Below are 22705 nucleotides of genomic sequence, written 5' to 3'. Positions count from 1 at the left end.
AAAGTAACCAGGACCATTCAATCAGACACACACATTAGTGAGTTCATCTAAAGTCTTATTTCTCAGATTTGCTGCTCGGAGGCACAGATCCCTTCAGTGATGGGCTGTGTCCTGCTCTGCAGCGTGGGAAAAACAAATGTATAGAGCCAGCTCTGATGTAAATGATGTGAGCACTTCCTGCTGCGAAGAAGCCCCAGGTCAGAAGTCTCCATGAAGCAGAGAGAGCTGCATGGATACAATTCCTTTTCACTCGGAACCTGTTTATCCGGTCAATAGAACAACGTACTTCATTCAAGCTACTGTGAATTCACAGGCCACTTCCTGTCTAAATCTTCAAAATAAAAAGGAAAAACAACCAACTATAACTTTCCAAATAGGTGAAGTTGAGATTTCATCCAATCACCATTCTCTATGCATTACATTTTCAATGCTCGATGTAGATATTTTCAAATTTCACTCTGCACCAAATTCAACCAAAGCACTAATTGTATCACGTGGTTGTAATTGTAGTTTTGGAGACTGTAAATGAAATGGCAATCAATCAATCAAACATTATTTATACTGCACCTTTCACGCAAGTTAATGCAGCTCAAGGTGCTTCATTTATGATTGACAACTTCATAATAAGACAATAAAACAACAAGGGCAAAGAAAAGACACAATTAAAAACAACTAAAAGCAATTGAGTCTAACGCACACAGATTAGTGTTGACAAATAAATAGACTAATGTATATGATAGAACAGATTTAAACAACACACACACACACACACACACACACACATACACACACACTCACAGTCTACCCAACGATAAAACATTCACTGTGACTTTTTTTCTGAACGCTGTAATTTTGCACAAAAATATTATGCACTAATACTCAGGTGGACTGTCCTACTGTAAAAATTGCACTGTTGTACCCTTCCGCACCTTTCGTCTTTCACCTTTTGTGCAAATCACGCTGTTACACTTTACTTATGTTTATTTTCTTTCGCTGTGTTTTTATAAAAAATGTACATTTAGATTTTACCTCTTGATTCTTGTTCTGATTTCTAAAAGTCAGATAAATGCTGCTGTAACAAGAAGAGCTGCTGAAACAATTTTCACTGTTGGTGACAATTGAACATTGACAACAAAGGATTCAGATTCTGATTCAGAATGGCTGAGATGATTTTAAGAGAGGGAAAAGAAGAAGAATACAAATAGTGAAAGAAAAGTTGAGATACAAGAGATTCAGCGAGAATAAGCAAAAGTAGTTAAGAATCATAGAATCATAGCCAAACATGATTCACATGTTCTATATCCCTGAACATTGCTTTGGGAAACACTTCCTGTCTCTCCTTGTCTGTGTGTGTGTGTAGCTTGACCTCGCAGCAGCAGCAGCCTGGCTCTGCTGCCGTGTATCACAGAGAGGGAGTGTCTGATGTGTGTGTGTGTGTGTGTGTGTGTGTGTGTGTGTGTGTGTGTGTGTGTGTCTGTGTGTGTGTGTCTGTGTGTGTGTGTGGGAGCGTCTCACTCTGTGTGAATGAGCTGCGGGAGAAGAGTGTGACAACAGCTCAGCGGGAGAAGAAACCATCGCGGAAACATTTTTCTAACTTCTTCCCGCTTCCCTCCTCAAGCCGTATGCCCGCGTGACGACTGAAGGTAAACACGTCAATAACAACACAACAACTTGATGTCCACAGATCGTGGGGGGGAAGCCGACCTGAAGAGCAGGTGCACACACTCTCCGCTGCGTTACAGGAACAAGTTTGACTTTACGCGTGATCTCACAGACAAGACGTGTAACCGAGCTTCAACTATTCAGTGCAAAGTTACTTTCGTTTATCGGGTTGTCCAGAGGACGCGGTGCTGCTGGTTCAGCGACAGGGAGTTCATCGTTGACGCGTTTATTGGTGACTTATTAAAAACTCCCAGTCAAACACATGGATCGAGTTGGAAAATAAAACCTCATCTCACTCTTTAATGAAAACTACCCGTCCTCACATCACGGTGTTTCAGTGACGGAGACTCCACAGATCAGACATTATTAGCACCTCTCACAGCAGTGCGGGATCAACCGTGTGGTATCCATATGAAGCCTTGGCAGGGGGAACAGCCTCTGAAGGCAAACACAGATAAAGAGAGTTTACAGTGTGGGAGCTGTGGGTCCATGACTGCGGCCTAAATAAGCAAGAAGAAACCATCTGTCAGCTGCAGCTCTGCCTGTCAGACACTGTTTATTCCTGAGGAAAACACAGATCCTGAACACATCCTCAAAACCCTGCAACACTCCCTCACTGGGTTGTTTTCACCTAGTCTGATCCCATTACACAATATCATGCAAACCCACAGGCGGACTGTGTGTTTGTGCAATGAGGAAAAAGACTTAATGAACACATGACACATGCAAGAACTGCCTAAGCTTTCTTCACAGTGCATCCAGAGCGTCTACATGCCCGGCAGCTGTGTTCATACTGAGCTTATTGCTGACACATTGAGTGTTGTACATTATTACAGTGTTGGGCGTGGAGCTACTGGTTTGTGCAAAAGTCTTTCAGGTCAAACCAGATGAGTGCTGATCGCAGCAGCGCCTCCGGTATTCAGTGTTTTAGATTATCGAAACCTTCTTGTTATCTTCCTCACACCAGCTGTGACTTTGGGCCTTTTTAGTGAAAGTTACTCTTGAGATGTTTGAACCTGATCAGTGGGTTCAGTTCAGTCCGATGTGACTGTCATTAGGGTTAGGGTCATGTTGTGGACGTGCAATGACTCATCAGACATATTTTAGCCTCTGACAACACGTCACCTGCTTGTTTTAGTTGCTTTTCATTTTTTCATTCAGTGTGGATGAAAAAAAACTGTCAAATTCATATTCCATCTTAATGTCACACTTTTCTTTAGCAGTCTTTCTATATTTACATACTTTGGCTATAAATGTACTGCTGCTATTCTGATAACTAAAAATCTCAACTTTTTTAAAGCAACTGAAATGTGAATATTGGGTTGATACTAATCCAGATATCAGATGTGGCCGGACAAAACAAAAAGAGGAAAAAAATTGTGACGAGAGAAAACAATCGTCAGGATCTATAATGGAAAAATCATCAGTGGAAATAATAATTACTGCTGCTCTATAAATTATTTACTGGTTGGTAGCTTGATGAAGCAACGATGAAATTATCAGATATCACTGACAGAAGGTTAATAACCTGCAGATATAACCGGTCGACTGATAAATGGATCAGGCTTTAATGGAGCTTTAGGTTCAGATTTGGTATTTAGTATTTTATGTGTTATTCCTCATTGCTCTTTGAGTTGTTTTTGTGGGTTTTTGGACTTCCTCAGTGAAGACGACCCTTCAGATGGTACTTGTAACATTATAATTATGCCCCAGCCTTACGAAAGTGAAAGCGACATGTCAGAACTTGATTGTTACTCCTCTTTTACACCTAAAGAAGTGGGTACACACAGGTTTTTTAAATACAGGTTACCCTCTAAAAAAGCAGATTGACTCCTTTCCCATTGCCAGAAGAGGAGTTCCCCTTTCTATTTTTTGCCCTGCTGCGTCCTGTTTGACGTCACAAATGCACCTCACCTCGCTGTCTTTGCAAATTAGCGTGTTCATCCGGGTGTCACGTTTCCATCTCTGCTGATCGGAGCAGGAGCTGATTAAAACCTGTGTCTTCTGCAGAGTCATTTGACCCGGGAGTGAATGCTGATTGTATCCATTCCAATCCCAGACAAAAGCTAGATGTCGGGCGTTAGTGGGTTTTTTGACCAGTGGCAACAGGTCTTTATGGAGGTGATTTAAATGGTGTGAATGATTTAGATTTTCTTAAACAGAAGTACATAATTGTTAATACCTTTTTATCATTAAAAGTATGAACCTAAATAAGGAAGCTAAGTAAGACAGTACAGGTGATTGCAGCAGAAAGGCATGTCATGGTTTCTGGTGTGTGTTCAGTGTTATCGACTGGGTTCTCTTTGCTCTTGAAGGTGGAAAGTGCTTTCAAAAATCTAGACAGACCAGACTTATCCTCTCTTTGTTGGAACAACACAACCAGCTGGTGTGTCTCAGCTCAGAGTGGTAATATTTTTCAGTGTTGATTCTGCAGTTTGCTTTATGTAAACGTCTCCTCTCTTCTTCTGCTTTCAGCGATTCAGTTATGGAGCGCTACCTGGAGACTTCCCAGACTGGACACACCTCAAACCCAAAGCCGGGTCTGGCCCCCAAACCTCGGCTTGCTCCTAAGCCCTTCTCCCTGCAGAAGAACACTTCCATTCGCTCCATCCACGCTCCAACGACGGTCCCCACCAGAACTGTTAAGTCAACAAAGAACCAAACTGGAAAATCTGAAGCTGCAGATGTCTCCAAACTGACTCCGACCGCCCACGCTCATAAACCTCCTCAGCAAACCACTGCCTCTGGCTCCAGACCCAGCTCTGTGAACAGGAATGATAAACCAAAAACTACCAAAGAAGGTAAACCAAGCCCACGTGCTGAAGATACTCCTGATTCTAATGTAGCTCCAAGAAAATCCGATCCTGCCTCACAACCTGTTCCACCCAAAGATACACCCACGTCCGAGCCACTGAAGAAAGACGATATCATCCAATCAAACCACAATGCATCCACTGATCTTGTTACTAACTTAGAACAGAAAGATGAGAAAAAGAAAGAAGATCAAACTCAGAAGCCTGAAGAATCAGGGAGAGACGCTTCCTCTTCGGCAAATTCAGCATATCGATGGGGCGGCCCCAGGAAGAGTCTTCCCACGAAGCTCACTTCAAAGTTTCAGTCAGGTGGTGCACCCCTGCCTCCCCAGCCAACGATAACCATATCTAAGAGCACCAGCAAAGATGATTCAAACAAACCAGCGTCCTCCAACGTAGAGCAGAACCAGACAACAGAGCCATCAAGCAGAGAGACTGATGAAGGAGGACTGACGGAAGATTATAACGGAGGAGGAAGTATTAAACGCAGAATCAGTCTTCTGTTTGACTCCTCACAGAGGCCAGAGGTCATGACAAAGAAAGAGGAGCCTGACATCGTGACCAGTACAGGGGGGGGCGTAAAGGAGCGAATCAAACACTGGGCGGCGGAAACAAATTCTGAGGGTGACAAGACGGAGGGGAATCCTCAGGTTGTACCTCGACCTCGCTCTCGTAGGTAAGTGACCTTCTTTTCATCAGTCACGAGTTCTTCTCTTCAAAGTGCAACCAATCAAGAAGTTTAATTTATGGTTAGTGTTCATGCTTCACGTGTTTTATATGTTCTTCTCAGTTTTTGTTTACGTAATCCACATGTGTGGACATGGTAAATGAATAACGTTGCTAATAATATCAAGATTGCAGCCAGATTTATGTCCTCAAATAAAATAGTTTAGATAAGAGAGCAAACACGGCCACCTTGGCTCACATTATGAATTTTAAGATTAGCTGTACAACCTTCTATCAGCACACATGACGGTTGAATGTTCAAATTTTCTCAAGTAATGTATGTGAGTAAAAATTTAATATACTTCTTTATTCTTCTTCACTAAAGAGGAAACTTAGAGGGGAATGTTGTAGTTTTCACTCAATTACAGCTTTAGCTGCTTATATTTTCCAGATAATGACTTTTCCATCCAAGACAAATGATGAATTTCTAAAATACGATGCATTGTTAAAAATAATATAAGAAATAACAGTTCATGTAATAGTTAAAAATAATAGAGCCTCAGTGATTAGTTGAATCAATACCTAGATTAGCTAAACAACTTAAAATGAATCTACAACTATCAAGATGATATATGATTATAAATCTATTTTTCAAACAAAAATAACAGTTGATGGTTAGATGTGAGTATTTGCCTCTTTTCTTTGTCTTACATTTGTGGCTAGTTGAATTTTTTTGGGCTTAGATAAAAAACAGACATTTTAAGACATTGTGATCGTTTTCCCCTGTTTTATAATGTCTTTTGTTTTTAACCTTCTGTGATTGAGAAATGCAATTTCAAATCAATTAGTTTCGACTATGATGTTCAGTTGCAGTCCTAAAATACACTCCACATCAACCAGAATGCTACTTACACATACAATACTACTTTCTATACATCAATTAAATTATATGTAGTAACACTCACAAGTGTTTTTATTTACTAATGAGTACTTTTACTTTTTGTATGTATATATGCAATGAAATATCTTTACTGCGCTGTTACTACTGTTACTTTAGTAAAGGATTTTAATATTCCCATGATGTCAGGTTTTGTCATATCCATCTCTGAGTTTTCTGCTGCTGTTCTAACTAAAGTGGTTGTGAACTTTGTTTGTTCTGCTCACAGAAATCGAAGTCTTTGTATATATGTTCTGTATTAATTAGTTTGGCCTATTTTTCCTGTAATTTGCGCATGGGAGTTGACTTCAATTTTATTGAACCCTCTGGGGTTATAAGGATGATCCATCCATCCAGAAACAAAAGCAGCAGCACGTCTATACAGAAACACATTCCTCTCTGTTTTGAAGAGGTTTCACTGCTAACATTTTTCTGGAACTATTTTCTACTCAAAGCAAACAAAGCTATGAAACATCATGACAGCTAATTCTGTGGAAAATCCAGAGTAACAGAGATTCAGTTTCTTTTTTAAAACTTAAAAAAAACAAAAAAACATCTTATTGATGAGGGACAAGGAAACACATTAGGCATACATTTCACAAAACATGGCAAATAAAACCAAAACAGTGAAAAATGAAAGAGAAATAAATTGTTTTAGTTTGTTATGCATTGGGGCAAACCAGTCCTTTGAAGGAATAGCTCAACAGCTGTCTGGCTCAAGCTTCACATTTAAAGACACAAGTCTTTAAATCAAACTCGTAGAAATATAGCGAACAAGTTTATTTGCCTAAATGCTGAAATCTTCCTTTCCTCTGTCATGGTCATGGTATATGCTTAGATGAAATGACATGAATTACCACTGCCAAGCAGGTTCATTTAACTAATTTTAATTGAGAACAACTGATGATTTCTGTCTCTTTTCCAGCTTTGAGCCAGTGGCTGCTCCAACTGCAGAGAAAATACCCAAAACGCCACCACATGAGAAACCTGCCGTGACCAGATTGTCGTCTACACAGGATGTGAATCCACTTCCAAAAGTCTCCTCAGCTGAACCTCCCTCACAGTCCCCAGTGGAAACACCTAAAGATATTTCTACAGAAAATAAGTCTGTGAATAGCTCAAGCGAGAAACCTGGCGAGGACGAGCAGAAATTAACCGATGGCGACGTTCGACTCCGTAGTCGAAGCCTATCTGCAACGCAAACAGCTACCGATGAGGGAGACTCAGCAACCGAAAGTGGCCAGCGCCCTCTAAAGAGAGACAACGTCAAGCGCCGCTCTGTTCGCTTTGGTATCGTGGAGCGAGACGACGGTGGGCCTCCACTGATCCTGGGCTCAGCATCGGAGTCCAGCTCAGAAGAAGAAGAAACTCCTGAGGATAAAGCTGAGGAGGAAACTCCTGTTTCGTTGCCCGTCTACAGACGAGTGGGAAGTCTTCAGAGGAAGAATCAGGAGATGCAAAAACAAGAAGAGGAGCGACTGAAACATTTGGAGTTTGAAAAACGGAGAGCAGAGGAGAACAAACAGGCAAGACTTAAGTTAGAAGAGGAGCATAAACGAGAAGAGAAGGAGAAAGAAACCTTGAGGCAGAGGGAAGAGGAAAAACGCAGAGAGGAGGAAAGGGAAAGAGAGAGGTTGAAGGAGGAGGAGATGGAGAGACAGCGGAAAGAGGAGTGGGAGATGGAAATGTTAAGACAAGAGGAACACGAAAGGGAGAGGCTTCGAGAGGAAGAAAGGGAAAGGGAAAGACAGGTGGAGATTTTGTTGAAGAGACATAGAGAGGAGGAAAGAGAGAAAGCAAAGCAGAAGGAAGAGAGACTAAAGCTGGATCAGGAGGAGAGGGAAAGAGAGAAACCGAGGGAGGAGAAGAGGAAAGAGGAGAGACAGAGGGAGGAAAGAGAAAGACAGAGGCTGAGGGAGGAGCAGGAGAGACCGATTCATGAACATGAGGAACACAAATTAGAGGTGGAACTGAGAGAGAAGGAAATTAATAAAAGGAAACAAAGAGAGGAGGTGTGGGAAAAAGAGTGGGTGAAACGAACAGAGAGTTTTGGAGAAGAAGAAAAAGAAGAGAGAGAGAGAGAAAACAATTTGATGTGGCAGAGACAGAAAGAGGAGGACAGAGAGAGAGCGAGGCAGAAAGAGGAAAGACTGCAACAAGAGGAGAGGGAGAAAGAAAGATTGAAAGAGGAGGCTGAGGAAAGAGAGAGGGAGAGAGAAAAGGAATTGGTGTTGATGTTGCAGAGACAGAAAGAGGAGGAAAGAGAGAGAGCGAGGCAGAAAGAGGAAATACTGCAACAAGAGGAGAGGGAGAAAGAAAGATTGAAAGAGGAGGCTGAGGAAAGAGAGAGGGAGAGAGAAAAGGAATTGGCGTTGATGTTGCAGAGACAGAAAGAGGAGGAAAGAGAGAGAGCGAGGCAGAAAGAGGAAAGACTTAAACAAGAGAAGAGGGAGAAAGAAAGACTAAGAGAGGAGGCTGAGGAAAGAGAGAGGGAGAGAGAAAAGGAATTGGCGTTGATGTTGCAGAGACAGAAAGAGGAGGACAGAGAGAGAGCGAGGCAGATAGAGGAAAGACTGAAACAAGAGGAGAGGGAGAAAGAAAGACTAAGAGAGGAGGCTGAGGAAAGAGAGAGGGAGAGAGAAAAGGAGTTGATGTGGCAGAGACAGAAAGAGGAGGACAGAGAGAGAGTGAGGCAGATAGAGGAAAGACTGAAACAAGAGGAGAGAGAGAAAGAAAGACTAAGAGAGGAGGCTGAGGAAAGAGAGAGGGAGAGGGAAAGGGAGTTGATGTGGCAGAGACAGAAAGAGGAGGACAGAGAGAGAGTGAGGCAGATAGAGGAAAGACTGAAACAAGAGGAGAGAGAGAAAGAAAGACTTAGAGCAGAGGCTGAGGAAAGAGAGAGGGAGAGAGAAAGGGAGTTGATGTGGCAGAGACAGAAAGAGGAGGACAGAGAGAGAGCGAGGCAGATAGAGGAAAGACTGAAACAAGAGGAGAGAGAGAAAGAAAGACTAAGAGGGGAGGCTGAGGAAAGAGAGAGAGAGAGGCAAAGGAGGCTGGAAGAGGAAGAGAGGCTGAGGGAAAGACAGAGACAGGAGGAAGAGGAGAGAAAAAGAAGGGAGTTAGAGAGGAGAATGCAGCAGGAAAGAGAGCGAGAGATGGAGATGAAGCAAATAGAAAAACAGAGAGAGGAGGAGAGAAGGGAGGAGGAGAGGGTGCGACAGACGGAGAGGGAAAGATTGGTGGAGGTGGAGAGAAAAATGCAGGAGGAATTGGAAATGAAGCGAGAGAAAGAACTGGAGGAGAAGTTGAGAATGTATAAAGAAAGAGAAAGGGAGGGAAGGAGTGCAGCAGATTTGATCAGCTTTGACTCTGAAGATGTCCCTCCGAAGTCAAAGGGAGACCACTCCGAGACCGCTGAGAGTCCCATCAAAGTTGTGTACGATGACTTCTCCGTCAGGAAGCCTCAGATCGAAGTGGATTTTGACGATTTTTCAGTCAAGCCGAAGAGATGGGGCTCTCAGGCCAAAGCAGAAACTAGTAGTCCAGTCGTCCACAGCTGGACAACCAGTCCTGTGGATAGAAGAGAAGAGCTGGAGGTGCTGATGCCCCTGAGTGTATCCCCTCAGGAAAACTACGCACCCAAGCATGTTGCAAAACTAGACAGCCCAGAGCCTCCTCCACCTGTGGAGAAAGCAGAGGAGAAGGAGGAAGTGGAGGAGAGGCCAGAGGAGGGACAGCTCATCTCAGTACAGGTGGAGGAAGAGGAGGAGAAGGAGATGGAGGAAGAGGAGGAGATGGATGAATCAGAAGAAGAAGAAGAGCAGAAGGTAAATACTTTTTCACTTGAAATGCAACAAACCATACACCAGGAAGTTAAATGCCAGATTCATAGTGTGAGGTTAAAAGAGCAGAGACAGGAGTGTACACGTAAACATGATTATTTCACCACTGAATCATATCAACCTGCCAATCTCACACACACACACACACACACACACACACACACAAACCTCACCTCACCTCATACTTATCATACTTGTTATACTTGCTTTGGCCTAATTAAGTTTCATGTCAGAATGTGTCTCTGTGTGTGAATGTGTGTGTGCACTAATAGGACTTAGAGATATGATCCCATCACACCTATCTTAAAGTTTTTACATTGGCTCCCAGTTTGTTTTAGGGTTTTAAAATTGTATTGATTACTTTTAGGGCTCCTCATGGCCTGGCCCCAGGGTATAATTCAGATCTTTCAGTCGCCCATTACCTCTGTGCAGCTTGCAGTCTTCAGGCACTTGCCTGTCTGCTGTCTCTTGCTGAATCCAGGCTGAAAACTTGACAAGACAGAGCGTCATCCATCCGGGCCCCAAGGCTCTGGAGTGAATTGCTTGAGGAAAAAATGTTGTCTGAGACTGTCGTCTTATAAGTCGCCGCTAACAACTCCCTTTTGCATTGTAACCATTTGTCTTTTTGTTGTGCCGTGCAGTAATTTCTGAAGTCCTGGTTAAGGTTCAGGGTCAAATATGAATTTTGGTTAGGCATGGGTTAGATATGACTTTCTCTTGGTTAAGGTTAGGGATAAGGTTTTAGTTTCACTGTCCCTGGAAAATGTGTGTTCGGTTGTGTGTGTGTGTGTGTGTAGGTGTGACAGTGAGTGAAAAAAGCAAGCAAATCCAAATCTGTGTACCACATGTCAGTCTATAGTGTTTTAAAGGTTCAGTGTGTAAGATTTAGTTGATTTTTGGCAGAAACTGAATATAAAATAATCCTAGTGATGTTTTCACTAGCCTGTCTCATCTAAATTGAATGAATTGTTGTTTTCTTTACCCTAGAATGGGCCCTTTATATGTAAAAACTTTATATTTACATGGAGGGGGGTCCTCTTCGTGGAGGCCGCCATGTTTTTTACAGTCGTCCAAACTGGACAAACTAAACACCTCAGGAGTCCCTTATTTCCCCGATCCCAATGAATCATATGGATTTTCCATCCATTTGCAACAGTACATCAAACTGTATGAACTCTATGTCTGCCGATGTGTGATTAATGTAGGAGGGAGGTTATGATAACCACAAATGAAACAGAACATGAGGTTATGACTTCATCCGAATTTCTATCAACAATTTTCACTTTCATTTCTTCTTGTAAGGAGGAAGGCATTATTTCATACAGGCATTTATCTCCTCCTCTCTGCATACAGAAATGTTACCTTGCAAGCACAAGTGGTTTTGCAATGAATTGCAGAGCCAGCTCAGCAATTTGCCTCCTCTGTGAGAGTTCCAGCTTCTATGTTATAGATTTATTTTTTTGAAGTTGTTTGCACTAAGACACAGCCATTTTGTGCATTTGGAGCCAGAGTCTACGCTATAGCGAGGTCCCACCAATACACAAGCTCGTCTCAGTCAACCATGATGCTTATAGAGCATCAAATAGCTGTTAAAAGCCTGAATAATTAGCACATGATATACATCATGTAATAAGAACTAACTAAATTGACAGCAACCATCTTTGAGAATTGATTTTTATTGACATTGGTTCGATTTTGACATCCACTAACACTAAGGATTTATGACCTGTGCTGTAGCCACCCACTAGATCAAAAAACTTTTACTTCACTTTTGTGGATCTGTCATGTTCACCATCTTTATATACAGTCTATGATTTGAACCTGCAGCTATCAGCTGGTTAGCTTAGCAGACTTGAAATAGGGGAAACAGCTACCTCTGCTCTGTCTTCAGTTTTTTTCTTTTTTTCTTTTTTTTTATTCATACAAAAAACAAGCTGTTAAAATCCTCTACTGCTTGTGTGGGAGTTGTGTGCTGGATTTCAGACTAGTCAAACAAGCTGTATCGTGTTTATCAGTGACCTTAAAATGTCTTTTTTTTGCTTTTAGATAGAGCCAGGCTAGATGTTTCCACCTGTTTTCAGTCTTGAAGCTAAGCTAAGCCAACTGGCTGCTTAAGATTTGGTGCACGAACCTGAGAGTGGTACTGATCTTTAACAATCCTTATCTGTTTTCATGACAAGAGGAAAGATTCCTTCCTCTCAGTAATGTGAATTTTTTTAATTTCACATCCATTACAACATTCAGTCCTGAATTGTAGTTCACTTTAAGTCTATAGTTGTGAGGTTAATAGTCAGTAGACTGATAACAGTGACCACTTCAGTAAATCTTTAATCTTACAAATTCGAGACCTTTTTATCAGAGCTAATAACATATTTTCCAAAAACTTAAAAGAGTCTTTATTTAATAAAATATTTGAATAGTAAGAGTTTCTAACATAAACTTCATTTTCTGCTTGAGCGAAATCTCATTCAAAGGCTCATTACAGTGTTATTGCAGCTGCAGTCATTAAACCATATCTGAACTAAACTCTGGGTGGATCCACAAATCAATGTCATCGCTCCATTGCCTGAATCAGTCTCCCTATTATCAGTAGGGAGTGTAACACTTGTTACTGTGACATTTTAGCCTTGTTGTATATATTAGAGGAAGAGGCTTAAACCAAACTACAAATGGCCTAAACACAAAGTTAAGTTTATTGTCAAGTACAAAAATTAAAAAACATTTAAAACAAAAAAAAGAGAAATAAACATTGGAATTCTGATGGCGGAAGTTTGATCACCATGAAAAGATAGATAAAAATTGTGGTGAAGTAACAGAAGGCTTGTGGTTGCACATCAAAGTGACTGGGCAGATGACAGGGCCGTGCCAGTCAAGACAGATCAGTCAAGCACCTGTTTGAACATGCAGCATTTTTGCAGAGTTAATGAAAGCAACGAATCCTGGAGCCCTGAACTGTGTGTATGCACAGTATGTGTGCGTGTCTTTGTGTTATCATCGTTCTGTTTGCAGCACACACACTTAAATAAACAAATCATAACCCACGTAACCAGAGAGCTACTGCAAAGGGGCATTGTGCATAGCCACTTCCACGTCATAAGGCTGTTAGTAGTGAAGCGTTGGTCTTGGCTGTGCTTCCTTGTTTTAACCACTGAGTGGTGCTGCTGCTCTTACAAATTGCTCTTCGTCATGCCCCCTTCCTGTAGTTTATCTCATGCAGAGCACCTTACGTTGCTATAATATGGCCGCCATAATACTAAACTGAATGGTTTCCATTGTTTGATAAATAAAATGTATCATTTCTATGGTGCAAGAAAAACAAGGAAACATTATTGTGTGGCAGAGAAAAGCAATTTGACTCAGCAGAAGGAGGTAAATGTTTACTGGGCAAACACGGGCTGTGCAGAAGACCGTGCACTCTCTTTCACTGACAGACTGAAAGACAGACAGATTGATGGACGGATGGAAAGATGGAAGGATGTTATAGTAAGTAGGGCCTAGGTGCTATGTGGTTATCATGTCCTCATTTGGATGTGTCCAACAGGGAAGCGTGTCAGAATGACCATACATGGTGCCCCTATCTCCTCTCTTTCTCTCTACTCAATCCCTCCACCCTATTTTGAGAGAGAGCCTGTCACCCCCCTGCACAATCACTCACACATACACACACTTTTCTGGCAGACGTACACACAAAGAGGTTGGGCCAAACCACGGACAAGAAAGTGCACATGTCCACTGTTCATCATGTCGCTCATCTATCCCGTGCTGCATGTTGCTCAAACTTTCTCTCAACTTTCCAGAAGTCTGCCTGTTTTCTGCTGTCCTCTCCTCCCTCTCCTCTCACAAAGACCTACCTTATTCATTACTCGCATGTAACTACGGGAAGAGAGCAGTGGTGGCAGGTACAGAAAACACCTTGGCCCCACTTACCACACCTTCCTTCCCCCTGGGATTTTTCCACATCCGAGCACAGACCGCTTTACTGTGATCAGATGTTGCCTGGAATCAGTCTGGTCTCGAGGAGATAAAAAGGGCTGATCTACCTCTCTGTGCGTGGCTTTGGATGTTTGGGGAAGCAGATATTTCCCACACTGCTTTTCCTTTTTTTTCTAAATGGAGAACGGAGTTGCGATGTGAACTGGGATGTAGGTACACAAGCAAACAGGCTTGGCTGTTGCAGAAGAAGTCTCAGCTAAAAAAGAAAAGAGGTAATGCTTGGAATATTTTGAAAAAAGTCTGAAAAGCTGCTTTCCTTTTTTCACATAGTTGCAGTGAAAGTTTTTTTTATTGACACTTCTGTCAGTGTGGATAATAATGTGATGTGACGATGGGAAAGTCTATCTTTTGGGCGCTGCTGTTTTGGATGTCATATCCATCATTGTGAATGCTGCAGTCGAGTGGTGTCGTCCCAGAGCAAACACATGGCTGGTCATACTATTTACTTCTTTCCTGGCAACAAATAATAGACTGTTCCAGGAAGGTTGTGTGACCTGAACCATCAAAATATGGAAAGAGACGATGGGCACCGCTCAAATGGAAGAAGGACTATTTCCTGCTTTGTATGAGGTCAGAATCTGTCTTTCTGCAGAAGACAGTTTGAGTTTTCTTTAATGTCTGCTGCCTGAAAATGACAACTGAAAGCCATATCACACATCCAGCTTTTTGACTCACTCAAAAAAATCCCTTCAAAGCTGAAATTCAATTCCTTTGGTGGCCCAGTTTCCATGGTGACCCTAGTGCTTGGACGACCAGCTGTGTGAGCGTTACAACCATGCAGTACTTTGGAGGGAAACTGTCAGCCGCCCAGCTGCAGGTGGCGGGCTGGGTGGGCAACGTCCGGCGCTCCTTACAAGAGGCTCTGGATCTGGTGTGGAGCAACACTGAGGAGAAGCAGGAGGAGGAAGATGAGGATAAAGACGAAGAAGGTGGAGATGGAGGAGGAAGGTTTCAGAGGGCCGTGTCACCGCTCCGTAGCTTCGCCAGACGTAGCAGGAGATCCCTGCATCGCTTCTCCGTCAGAAGTCGTCAAAGTCTGCAGAGGAGAACCACTGAAACCTGCTCTGTAAGAGCTGATGCATTAACCCAGTAGATGGCAATGAATGCTTTTAAAATGCTCTGCATCAAGGTCAAGTCTAATTATAATCTGCTGTTTAATCAAAATGATATTTTACCTTGATGAGCTAAATTTCATTTACATTACAAATGCAATGATAATGAACGTAGCAGTTTTTAAAGCCTGAGTTCACTGCATTTGTACCATTTAAATCATCCCCTGGTCTAATATTTTCACACCCATGTGTCAATAGATGAACATGCAAATGTGAAGAGGAAGAGCAGCAGTCAGTGGCCATCTGTTTCATGAAGGATAATTATCTGAAAACGTCAGAGTTTTATCAGTACATGTCCTTTTCCTCTTTGTCCATGTTGTCTGAGATAAAGCAGAGGATCGTAACGGAGACTGACACACTTAGACAAGCGTTTATGTCTGTGCGGTGTGTGTCTGCAACTGGCTTTTCTTCACACTTTCATTTAAGTTCTTTGTCTTCACAGAAACTCATCTCACTATATACCATTGCAGTTGTAACCATTACATTAGATTACCCATTACCCAGTTCATTCGATTTTTACATTGTAATATTACTTTTAATATATAAGAAGAATAGCTTCACGGCAAGAAAGTTTCCGGTTTGAATCCCAACTTAGCTCCTCTGCATTGTGTATGGAGTTTGTGCGTTCATGTTGTGTGTGGAGTTAGACATGCAGACTGTGGTGCAGATGATGGCTAGATAGAGTATGAATGATTTAGCTTAATAGTATTGCTTGTTGCAGGCTTTAAATAGGTGTCAATATGAAGCACAAGAATTACAACAGACCTCACGATGAAATAGCTTTCATAGTTGAACACTTTGTTCAGTCAGTCAACCAGGTATATACTGATGATAGCAGAATTTGTTTATTTCAATTCCTTGCTGTAGATTAGTCAACTATTTTGGTACCAACTGTGTCACACACAGTTCATATTTAGGACATCTCTCTCTCTGACTCTCAGTATTTCTCAGGTGTTAGCTGTGGGTTCGTCCAGCATGTGAGTGTGAGTCTGTCTGTCTCTGTTTATATGTGGGTGTGCATTCACAAGAGACATCAAAAAGAGAAAACAACCTGCAGGCTACTTTCCCTCTTAATTAGACGACCCATCATTTTCCTTTGGAGGTGAGGTTTTGTTGTTTAGTTTCATCTGTTGCATTGGAGTCTCTGTTAGTTGTGCTTGTGGCATCTTTTGCATCTTATCCTCTCCACACTCCAACATAAACAAGCTCTCAACCACCACATGTTATGCAGGTAAACTGTAATGAAGAGCCGACTCTGTCTTGACTTGCACATCCTCTGCCCTCATGAGCACATACTTTACAGACCCATCATTACAGCTTACAGGTGCAGGTTTTTTGTGGTGTAGGGTTTTAACATACATTACACATGTCTACACGTGTGTAGATTTTTTCCAAAATGCTCTGTGTATCTGAATATATCTGGGAATCTGTGTACACAGGTAGACAAACACTGGACTAATAGATATTTGTATGTAAACATTGGCTTAAATGACAATGGTTTTATCACCCTTCAGCTCATTGTATTGGTTCTACGGCCGGAAACTTCTTTTCCTCTGGATGAAAATGCTTTGGTAAACCCTCTGTATTATACCTGCCCAGGAGCAAATGGCAGACAGTCAAAGTTAGACATTAACTGGTGAACAAAGTTCAACTGAGCCAAAAATATTACCCTCAGGAGTTGGTATAGGGATCAAAACATAGCAAAAAGGGGAGAAATACTGAACTTGAACTTGTCCATCAGAGCAGTTGTTCTGTTAACGTGTACTATTTTGCTTTTCTCAAGATTTGATACACGTGGATTAGCTGTTTCATTGGAATCCGCGTATCTGAGAATGATATACACTTGCTCATTCAGTGTTGCATGCTGCACACTTCTACAAGTACCAAACAGGAACCTTTGAGAACAGAGTGAAAGAGAGGTGATAGAGCTACATGACATGACTGAACAATAAGTTCAAAACATATACATTATGATATAACTTGATGAGCTGCACTGTTTACTTCCATGATAAAGGCAGGGCCTGCATGGTAATGGTGAAATTGCTCCATCATAGACTGTGTCTCTGTTCGACCAGACTTTGTTTTCCTCTATAACTGAACATAGTCTGTGGTCATAGGAAAATGTCTAGAAGCCTATTCACTCATGCTGTAATGCTGCCAGATAACAGGCATTGTGCAAATGAAGCTGCTGTGTGAATGCTGAGTAATAAATGGACGGAGGAAGGAGATGAGCTGGATATGAGATTATACGGGTTGTATCTAGGTGACAATATTCAAGAGAACAACACTGGGATGTGCCCCTAGAATATGTGAAGAGAGTCTAAAGGAATGTTTGTGAGGAGGTGCACAGTAGTTGCTTTTGTGTGGAATGTGTGTGTGTATCTGTGTGTGTCCACCCATGCGTTCCAGCATGTGGGCGTGACAGCATGAGTGTGTTTGTATGCAGACGCACATAGGTGTGTATGCCAGTGAGTGTGCGCGCATACACACGCTCTCAGTGTTTATTGAGGACAGCCCAGTCTCTGTGACCGGCTCATTAAAAGATGCATGCTTGGCTGGTCCTCAGTCCTCTCTCTCTCTGTAGTTAGTGATCTTGGCTCAGCACACGGCCCATTTTCCCCCTGCCGCAGATCCACAATGTGAAAGTTCTCATGTGCAGATTTACTCAGCAAAAAGGCACATGTCACATCATCATTTGATTTTGTATGATAAAGCTGTAGATCCGAAGAGATGAAGTCATTTTGTCCAGCAATATCAAATGGCTCCTTCACAATTTACCTGGTTCTGTTGTATAATATGTTTTCTTATTCATATTCCCTATAATTGAATAATCTTTCTGCCTCTCAGACACAGGTTCACAGTTATTCTTTAAACGGAGAAGACAAAGACACTGATGCTTTGATAGACAGTGAGCCTGAGCAGCTGAGTCCCAGCCATGAGCAGACATCTGAAACTGACAGGTAAGTGAGGGGTTGCACTGTAACATCATACAAAGTCTTACCACTAACACTGTCTGTGTTGTATGTTTAAGTAGCTTCATTTCTTTCATGTATGCTGATGAAGACAGACAGGACCAGACAGGTTTAAGTGTCATTCTTTGTGGCTTGTGCTGAGGGTGTGGCTCCACATGATGTGGTTATTTTATTCCAACTGAACACACCTGAAAAATAGAGGCCCTTTAGCTACCTGACATTTTAAACCTCAAAGTAAGTAGCCCGGAGGTGCAGGTCGGAGGGGCATGTTTATCTCTGCTTTCCTGCTGTGATCGGTGGTGAATCTGAAAAATAATCCAATAGTATTTTTTATAACCATTAGTTGGTCTGTTTTGTTTTTCACCTTAGAACCTTGTGTGATTCTGTTTCAGATATCAATAAACAGAAAATAATCAATCTAGTAAAACAAACAATTTCTGTTTTTGAGACATTATTTCTGACAGAATAACCAACTGCAGTTACACATTAAAATGTCACAGCAAGAATTTCAGGAATTGAACTCCCTGTGCCCTCTTGTGGTTAAAAGAGCACAACGTCCAAAGCCCGGGGGAGTGACATCTTGTTGTAAATTGATTCAAATGACTGAAACCTAATGTGAAAGCACTTCAGTTTACAATTCAAAATACACTTTGCCGTCTCTTCTATGTCTGTGACCCTAAACATTTTTTTCTTCAGTCCAACACTGATCCCTGACGAAGTTCCTGAAGTCGCCTCTCAAGATGTTGATACCCCTGATTTGTCTTCATTCCCTGAGGTTAGTTGCTCTTTGTTTCTTAAACCTCCTGGAGACCAGAGCAGTGACGAATAGTGGTATGGTCAGTAATAGTAAAATATATTCTAGAATTTAATTTTTTTATAGCTAGATTATGCGTGTGTGTGTGTGTGTGTGGGCGTACAGAGTGCCGCTCCACTCCTCGACAACAGCGCACAGAGATCCAAGGCCAATGTGGGAAAGAGGCGACTTCGATCACGTCCGTCACGCTCGCTCCGTTCAGGGCCAACTCCGAGGGACATGTTGGATTGGAGAGCTTGTGACACCACAGGTTATTATAGCATCCATAATATTATCTAATCACCATAGAGAGCTGGAGCTGATTCTTTAAATTCATAGAAAACAAGCAACATACACCAGATAGATTGTTCTCTGGTTTGACTCTTTTTGTTTCTAGATGGAAAGGAGGCATCTTTCCAGCAAAGGGAGTCAGATTCTGAGGAGGATCAGCCAAAACCGAAGAAAGCCTTACCTCCCCCTCCCACCTCTCAAAGAGTCCCCATGTTCCCTGGTCTGAGCCCTACAGCCCTGATTGTGAGCTTAACTTTATTTTCCCAAATGAAACATGATAGAAAATGTCAGTATTTGCATTGAGGTAAAGTTCTCTTGACTTCCTCCCCAAGGCTCAATTAAAAAGAAGAACAACTGGAGGAGGAGTGGAAACGGAAGACAAGAAGGGAAGAGAAGAGAGGGGAGGTCAACGCGAGGAAACAGCACCATCACCCTCACAAGTCTCCCGCTCGCCGCGCTCTGCTGCTCATCTTGCGGGGGCCGCACGAGTGCTGCCACCCCTGGGCGGCACTGATGGAGGGTAAGAACAGAGCACAACAGCACACTGGAAAATATCCAAACCTTAATGATGAGAAAATTGTTTTTTTTAAAAAGTATTTAAATGATGATTGGGATTCTGTTTGTCATTCAGTACCAGCTCTTCTCCTGCCTGGCTGAAAGAACTGAAGTCTAAGAAGCGTCTGAGTCATCATGACAGTGAGGCTTAGCCAGACACAGGTGAGTCATATGGAAGATGTTATAATTAAAAAAATATATAAAAAAATACAAGGACACAGGCAATCTAAATTCTTTCTTTACTAATTTTTGTTGTTGGAATTAATAAAAAACTAGAATGGCACATACCAAGGTCAAAGAGTCAAAACACATTTTAATTTCACTAGATTTTTATTTGATCTGCAGCCAACTTACACACACTCATAAATATCAGGCGATTCATTTCCATGAATTATTCTCTGAGAAATCAATGAAAATGTTGAAAAACGCCCTTTCTCACAACAATAGACAAAGTGAAATTAATGAATCTGTCCCCTGATCCAGATCGGCACCAAAATTAAATGGGTTCTTTCTTGGGTCATGTGCCACCCCTCTACAAAATTTCACAGATGAAAACATATCCTCCTCATTGGAGGTAATGATAATATAATATATATAATAATATCAAGTTGTGTTTTTTCTTTCTATCTTTTTGTCTTTCAAATATGATGCAGTGATCTTTGGGGGGGGGGAAACATCTTTTGAATAACTTTCTGATATCTGCAGAGCTTTGATGCTGGTTTTTGTAAGAAGCACTTACTTAATAACAGAATCAGCCATACATGAGGAGTGAGCATGAAGGTTTTGACATTTGGCTTATGTAATGTGTTCCTGTAGGAGTGAAGGCGTTATGTAAAAGGACAAATTTGCCTCTAAGTCATAATTAAAGACAGCTGAATAGGTTTGTAATAATGGAGAATGAATGGTTTGAACCTTTCTGCAGGGCTGTCAGAAAGACTCATGAGTCACTGTGATGTATAGTTAGTGGAGACCAATGTGGACTTAAGCACCACTTGGGCCATCCATGCTGAAACTGATTACGTTCATATTCAGAAACCTATCTAACCTATGTTGTGTGATAAATGCTGAATACATTTAAACTTTGTTCTGAACCTTCTGTATCTCTTGTTGCCTTTAGGACACTGCCATAGCCTTTAAGCAAGGACCAATCCATCTCAGCTGCTGATGCTCCTGACAGACATCTTGTCAAGATTGCTCCATTTGCACTTCCAGTGCCTTATTGTGAGCCTTTACTGGTACATTCAGACGGTTTTCTGAATATAGAGGCCCTCGAGAACTTTTATCTTGTAAATGAAATAATGGTGCCAAGGCTGAGATGTGTTAATGCCAAGTTTTATGTTTTATTGACTGTTGTACAGAGGCTCAATGGAGGGTGAACACCTCAGTATAATTTAGAAAAAAAGCCATGTCTGAATGTGCAAGTCCATCACATACTGATAACACTAGACCTCCAGCAGAGCAGGACCATCATACACATGCACCCCTATATTATATATACAGGAACTACTGAACATAAATGATGGATTGCAAATTGTGTGTATTTCGTGGAAATTGTATAAAATTCCTTTTGCATTATTTTACCAATCACACATCGTCCCATGTAAAACTATCTAGCACTTTAAGATACTTTTTTCCTTCCATACAGTACGATAGATTAATCAAGGATATAACTAGAAACAGGGTCAAGGGATTTTCTTTTACTTTTTTTAACAACTTGAATGCCTTTCTTCTCTTCAAAGTTGCACAGCACATAAGGATACAGTCCCTGGTTTTAATAAAATGCACAGTAGCTGATCTGAACATCAGCTGGGAGCTGGGAGGAAAATCTCAGAAATTCTGTAGAAGATTCAGAGTGTGTGTCTCATAAAATCTAAAAACAAATGTTTTCATCTGCTTGAAATTAATTTGCAAGTGCTTTTTTTAAACGTTAACGATTGACTGTCATCAATGCTGTAATCATTTCTGATCAACTGTCCGTATGATAAGAGGAAATCGAGGGGAACTTTATTAAACTTTTTCTATGAAATGCAATGGAGTGTGTTTTTTATGGGAAACTTGGCCTGCACATCTTAATAGATGAGTGAAAATGAAGAATTAAGAATCATTGGCCTATTTATCAGTTTTCAACTGGAAAAATCTTACTCCTATATAACAAGAGGCCTTATATAATAAAAAAAAATGTAAGTACCTTTCTAAACAGAGTGCTTTACAAAATGCATATGAATAAAACAACACACCACAAAACAAAAATAAGAATGATAATGTAAAAAAGCGTTTTAAGCAATATTTAAAAATAATTAAAGTTCTGGCAAATCTAATCTCATCAGCAAGGAAGTCCAGAGCCTCACAAAAGCCCTGATTTAGTAACTGCTAGCAAGTGTTGGTTGGAAGATCTTAGATTACGTCTTGAAGCATATAGAAAGTTATTAGCTCTGCAATATAACTTGAGGCCAGATTGTGCTGAGCTTTAAAAGTAAAATTTATCTGGCAGCTGATGAAGTGAGGCAAGAATTAGATATGTGCCCTGTGCGTTAAAATGTTGGTTTAAAGCTTCTGCACCAGCTGAAGCAGAAACACTCTGAGGATGGACTGGTATGTTCAAACAATGCATTTCAGTAGTCCAGGTGAGAGAAGACAAAGGTGTGTGCTGGTAATTGCTGTTGAATAAGGAGCAAAGTCAGCGCTGGTCTTTCTGAGATTGAATGCAGCACCAGCGGATGCACTCATCACATCAGATGTGAAATGAGCAAAATGAGGAAGGAACATCAATGAGTTATACCTGTTAGATGAGTCACACATTATCTAACACTGAGTCAGGACTATATAAATTCAACACTACAATAATATTTTGATGCTGGCAAGAACTTCAGTTCATTTTGTATTCTCCTGTCATAGGTTGGCACATAAATACATGTGTCCTGCAAAGACTGTAAAGAATACTGTATCAGATAAGAGGAGCATTTACCATTTAAGATAAGGAATAAGAAATACATTAATTACAAAAGGTTAGAAATTAAGATTTACAGTTCCTCACAAACACACAATTTTAATACAGGAAAAGACAGAGCT

At 41.3% G+C, this 22705-nt stretch overlaps 1 protein-coding gene across 1 annotated transcript; it reads left to right on the top strand.

The window, feature by feature from the left end:
• The first annotated feature begins 1342 nt into the window (after positions 1-1342).
• tnks1bp1 (tankyrase 1 binding protein 1) lies at positions 1343-21667 on the top strand. The gene is made up of 10 exons (XM_069510471.1): positions 1343-1643; positions 4138-5151; positions 7004-9905; positions 17873-17985; positions 18694-18772; positions 18917-19061; positions 19188-19324; positions 19414-19601; positions 19713-19798; positions 20754-21667. The coding sequence occupies exons 2-9, from the start codon at positions 4148-4150 to the stop codon at positions 19786-19788; spliced, it is 4644 nt and encodes a 1547-aa protein (XP_069366572.1). The 5' UTR covers positions 1343-1643; positions 4138-4147; the 3' UTR covers positions 19789-19798; positions 20754-21667.
• The last annotated feature ends 1038 nt before the right edge of the window (positions 21668-22705 follow it).

Source organism: Paralichthys olivaceus, chromosome 2 (assembly GCF_024713975.1).
Source record: "Paralichthys olivaceus isolate ysfri-2021 chromosome 2, ASM2471397v2, whole genome shotgun sequence".
In the NCBI taxonomy this organism is placed as follows: domain Eukaryota; kingdom Metazoa; phylum Chordata; class Actinopteri; order Pleuronectiformes; family Paralichthyidae; genus Paralichthys; species Paralichthys olivaceus.
This window is presented reverse-complemented; position numbering and strand designations above follow the sequence as displayed.